The 5,455-nt window shown below is 32.5% G+C and overlaps 1 protein-coding gene across 1 annotated transcript in view; it reads right to left on the bottom strand.

Moving 5' to 3' along the window:
• The window catches only part of LOC105625703 (ubiquitin-like protein 3), a 12,965-nt gene extending 12,037 nt beyond the window's left edge, over positions 1–928 (bottom strand). Inside the window, exon 1 of the mRNA XM_012207027.1 lies at positions 734–928. Within this exon, the coding sequence (XP_012062417.1) occupies positions 734–928 (195 nt within the window). The remainder of the gene's footprint in view (positions 1–733) is intronic.
• Between the last annotated feature and the right edge of the window lie 4,527 nt (positions 929–5,455).

Below are 5,455 nucleotides of genomic sequence, written 5' to 3'. Positions count from 1 at the left end.
ATAGTAAAGAACGAACACTAACAACCGAACCGACGACGACAAACGAACGACAGAGACAGCGAGAACGGTTACGGTTATACTAGTTTACCGTTTCCTCTCTCTCTCTCTCTCTCTCTCTCAAAAAGAGGAGGAATAGCAGTCTGGCACCGATCTTGCATTTCTCATCGCGCGGAGGCGCCGCGCTGACGTTGGCCAAGTTGGTGGGGAACCGACGCTACCCACTGCTCTATCTGTATCCACTATCGCCATTCTTGGCGACGTCGGATTACTTCATCGGGAAAATCGCCCTGGAGGCGACTCTTCATCATCGAAAATTTGATGAAAGCGTAATTAAAACGGAGTTTCTTAATTTACTTGATTAACTTATAGACAAAAGTTGGAGAATATTGGCAAATAATCCGAAGCAAGTTTTCTTAATACTTTGTTAGTAATGTAATATCATGGAAGAGAAAAGATGGAAGGAAAAGTGTAAAACAGAGAAAATTCGAAACATAGGGATCACTTATACAACGATGAAATATATATGTCCAATTTTATGGAATTTATTTTTTGATTTGATTTCAACAAATATAAAATTGCAAGATTCATCTCGTTTAACAAGTTAACAGGGTGCATATGTGCACGTGCGCGCAAGTGAGATCTCATACATATTTTCCGAGATGGATCAACGAGATACTGGAAATTATTCAGATGGACTATAAGTCGCAGCGTATATCTGCAAAGTTGACTTCACCTTTTCGTCTCGCGGCTGAAGAAATGTCTTGTCTGATGGATATCTTACTCGTCTCCTTCTCGATATACCGTGGCGAGGTCTCTCTTTATCGAGAAAATGAGAAACGAAGTGCCTCTTCACGAAAGACATCCGGTACCACATATATCCCGGGATTGTCATTTCCGGTAAATCGAATTCCGGCACTCGATAGGTCATCTCCCAGTTTCGTCGAAAATAGAAACCTCAAATAAGCACCAATATAATATACACACGCTAATATAATACACACAACCACTACTAATTTATTATAGATACTTGAAAACAATTGATCGATGTTTCAATGGCAATACAATATTCTTGATAATAACCAATTAATTAATTTACCGAATTATTCGATATTATGTTCGTGTTTGTACGAACAAAATATTAGATCACAAATATTAGATTAAATCATTAATAATTTCCATTTCTGGGAATAAATTGTAATGATACATTTATCACCCTAATGATTCATCATACAGATCAGACCATGTTTGAAACAAATAAGTATTTCGCAGTCTTACAACGACGGTGATACACGTCGGAATAAAATAATAAATTTCTCAACTTTAAAATGAAGGAAATAAGAATGTATATTTGTCAAATCTATATATTATTGGAATTTAAGCAGGGAAAAAATGCTATGGAGGTAGCTAAAAAATTTACAATATTTATGATCAAGGAGAGAGTCACAACAGACAGACAATCCATATAAGGTCACTAGGAGGTAGCCAACCATAGTTACAATGAAATCATTGCTTAGTCAACGCTACGATTGTCAACAGATGGTGAAGGTTCTGTTAATCAATATTAAGCCATCATTGACAAATGGCTAAAATAACTTAGCCAGTACTGAACTGATTGTAAAATCCTATATGAGAAGTACGAAATTGGTTCGCAAAATTTAATTCTGGAGATATGTTGAAAGTAGAACTCAGACGAGGGCGCTCAACAGACTTTGATGAAGCTTTAAAATCGTTAGTAGAAAGCAATTGGTGGAATGGCAACGGATTATTGCAAATAATGGCGAAAATATAATTTATTAAAATATAATTGTTTTTTATTGAAAAATAAAATCCATATACTAAAACGGAAATTATTATTTCTTTAAAATAGGAATTATTACTCTCTCAACCTAATATATATTTCGTAATTCAGATAATACTTTTTTATTAATTTGTAATATTTTACGCTTTTGTGCTATGAAAATGTATGTCAAGTTGTTAAATCTTTTAAATCCAACCTATACATCTCCTCGAATATATGTAAAAAATCAATGAGAGAGTGTAATAAATGTAGGTTCGGTCAATGCAAGTTAAATCGTTAATGTTGCTGCATAGAGGACCTTTTATCGGGACGATTAACTTTTCGACTACTCACTTTTGTCACTTTGATCTTAAAATTAAATTATATTAAATTAAAATATCTTTTGACAAAATAAAAATTTCATCATAAAAGATAAGATAAAAAGATCGTCTCATTTCGTTCATTTTGTTCTACAATTAATAGTATGCGCTAGAATTGAGAATATTTGAGAAAAGCACGAAAGTGTATTCTCTGTGCTCGAGCACGTTGCACTTCACACTAGCACTCCTACTGTATCGCGTTTCGAGAGGAAGCCTTGGAAACGTGCACTAACCCCATGCATTGCGAGGTGCGGTATCTTTCGACTGCCTTTCTCTCAATTTGTTGGTGCTGCATCGTATTTTCTAGTAAACAGCGCAACACGACGACAATAATCTTGAATCAGCTTGGAGTACATCATCGTTTGAGGATCGCTACTCAGATTTTTAATAACGCGCGGCAATTATATAATACATTAAATATAATCTAGGTATAATATATAAATTAATTATTAGATACACACATATATATAAAATACATGACATTTATTGTTAAATCAATAAATTTAATACTTCGTACGTTTAATATAAATAAGTATAAATAATATATAATATTATTGACACAATCATTCATGAATCGGTTATTTCAAATACATAATGTATATACAAGTACGACTCAAAGTATTTCAAAGTGTGTTGTGTGAGATTATTCATTAATAATCTCGCGAAATCGAGCCACATGCGCTTATAGCAAGTCATTTCCACAGTCTTCGTGGAATACCTCGAGCTGGCAATTACGTTAATTACAGGGTGACTTTAGGTTAATAAATACTAATGCTTCGCCATCCGGTGCGAACGTGTAATGGAGTGAATCGTTCTTAATCACTCCTCCACAATATATAAAACCAACAAATTCACCGCGAGATATATCATCGTACAAATATTTAGCTGTTTAGAAAATAATATTTATAGAATCTGTACAAAGTAGAAAAAAATGCATATTTTTTACAGGTTTTTCTAATATCTCATTATTTTTCGGAATATTTAGTTTTTGATCATATCTTTGCATGATTAAGAAAGTTTTTCTTTTATATATAATTATATATATTATCTATTACTATATATAAATTAAATCTACATTAAATGTACCTTTCTATCTTTAATAAAAAAATTTTAATTTCTACATTATTTAAAGAAACATTCTACAGTATATAAGAAAATGTTCTTATTATAATGATCAAACTATTCTGAACTGCGTCAAAGATTATAAAGCCAAAAAAGCTTGTTCAAGATTTAGCTTTAATTCTCATAATTCATTATTCCTGTTATAATACATTTTGAGAAATACACGATGAAATCAGTACTTTGAAACTTGTAAAGCGACTTATCATACCGGAAAAAAATAAGAGTGATATAAAGCTTGTCGTGACAGATATCGCGTTAATATTACCTTAATCACGGTATTTGTTGTCAACAAACCAAACATTATTATTTGATTTCTTATCGAAATAATAATCAAAAGTGCCAGCTTGGAGCGGTATTATCATGTATATCGTGTTCACTGATATTGCCAATGCCAGCATCGTTCCATTCAGGTTAATTGAATTAAGAACTCATTTCGCTTCGAACAGTACAGCATTTACAAGCATTATGCACAGAGCGTTAATAAACGATCTTTACTAATTTCATTTATGGACACTTTTATGAATTCGAAGTAAATTTTTTTTATACACGATTATAACACCCAGATTATTATCAAAGTAATATAAAATAAAAAGCTTTCTGCGAATTAACTAACTTGGTAAGGAGAATCTCTCATTGATTTCAAATGAATTTTATTTTGGCAGATTTTTCAATTAATTAAAGAATAAGATATAAATAATTAATAAAACACAAAATAATAAAATCATCTGTAGATAATATTTAATACTAGATAATATTTAACTTATTATGCTACATATAACAGTTAATTAGCTGCATTCTTGCTGTCGTAATTATTTCGTAACAATGATCTTTCTTGCACAATCTCGTGTGTTTCACATCTCGAGTAATGATATTTTTCTCATTTTTCTCGCCTAGCGTGGAAACTGTTTTCATGAGAAAACGACTGTTCAACATGATAATGACTATTCACGTTAAACCGAATTTATATTTGGTTAATAAACGATGCGAGCGAGTGCGAGTGTGAGCTTATCGAAGAGAAGTCTCGTCCATAAAGCGAGCGCAATGACAAAAACGCTCTCGGGATCAATCGGGGTTAACGAATGTAATTCCTCGGTATTCCGTGGTGGCGAGTCCGTAAAAAGGTGGAGTCATACAAAGCCTTCGAGGGCGGCGAGGACGGTGGTTCTGAGACCGTAGAAATCCGCTTGTGAATCGCGTTAACGGGTCGAGCAGTTGAGAGATCGCTTTAAATGGATTGGCCGATATATCGGGTTAAAATACTACGTTCTAACATGTAACAAACATTACTATCATAATAAATCACGTGTCTCCTGTCTAGATATGAATCTAAATGTACATAGTCCCTGAGAGTTCCGTAAGTCATAGAGTATTGATAAATAAAATCAATATTATGTATGTATCATTGAGATAAAATCATTGATGATAAAATCTCTATTTGAAATTTAATCAATTCCAGTATTATTAATTCAATTACACAGTAAAATAAGATATAGAAATCTGTGTCCTAATGTTGTATTTTATTTGGAGACCCAAGAGTATTTTCAAGTCTTCCGAAGATAACTTCTTATATATGCAATTTTCGTGTTACATCGTGTTACTGCAGAAATGAAAGTTTTCTGATGGATAGAAAATAGAATTGAAATCTCTAGATATTAACTGGACACTTCTCTGATTTGCGGTCCATTTTCTCCATTGTGGTACAGAGTTAACCCCGTCTTACGATTCATTGTTCGAAACATGATAAATTTCAGTCGGGAATATACCTACGAACCAATGCAGGCTATCGATTTTAACAGAAAATTGGACTCGTCGAAACTGGACTCTCAAAGCAAAACTAGGGCGCGCATTTAGCTATTGAGATAAATAAACTTGTGTTAATATAGAGAAGAAAATATTTAATATATTTGAACTTTTAACATACTTTGCACATTTTTATATACGAATATAATCCAAACAAATACTGTGATTCAAATTATGTTTCAATTGAAACATTCTTGCAAAAAGTTATGTATATATGTTAGTATAAATTATCGTTAGTATAAATATTATCGTATAAAAATTTCACGGGATGTTTTGGACAATTCTTCCCCATATAAGAAGAAATTATTATTTTTTTATTTTCTACTTTCTCTCTCTCTCTCTCTCNTNTCTCTCTCTCTCTCTCTCTCTCTCTCTC

The sequence above is a fragment of the Atta cephalotes genome, assembly GCF_000143395.1.
Source record: "Atta cephalotes unplaced genomic scaffold scaffold00003, whole genome shotgun sequence".
NCBI classification, from domain to species: domain Eukaryota; kingdom Metazoa; phylum Arthropoda; class Insecta; order Hymenoptera; family Formicidae; genus Atta; species Atta cephalotes.
This window is presented reverse-complemented; position numbering and strand designations above follow the sequence as displayed.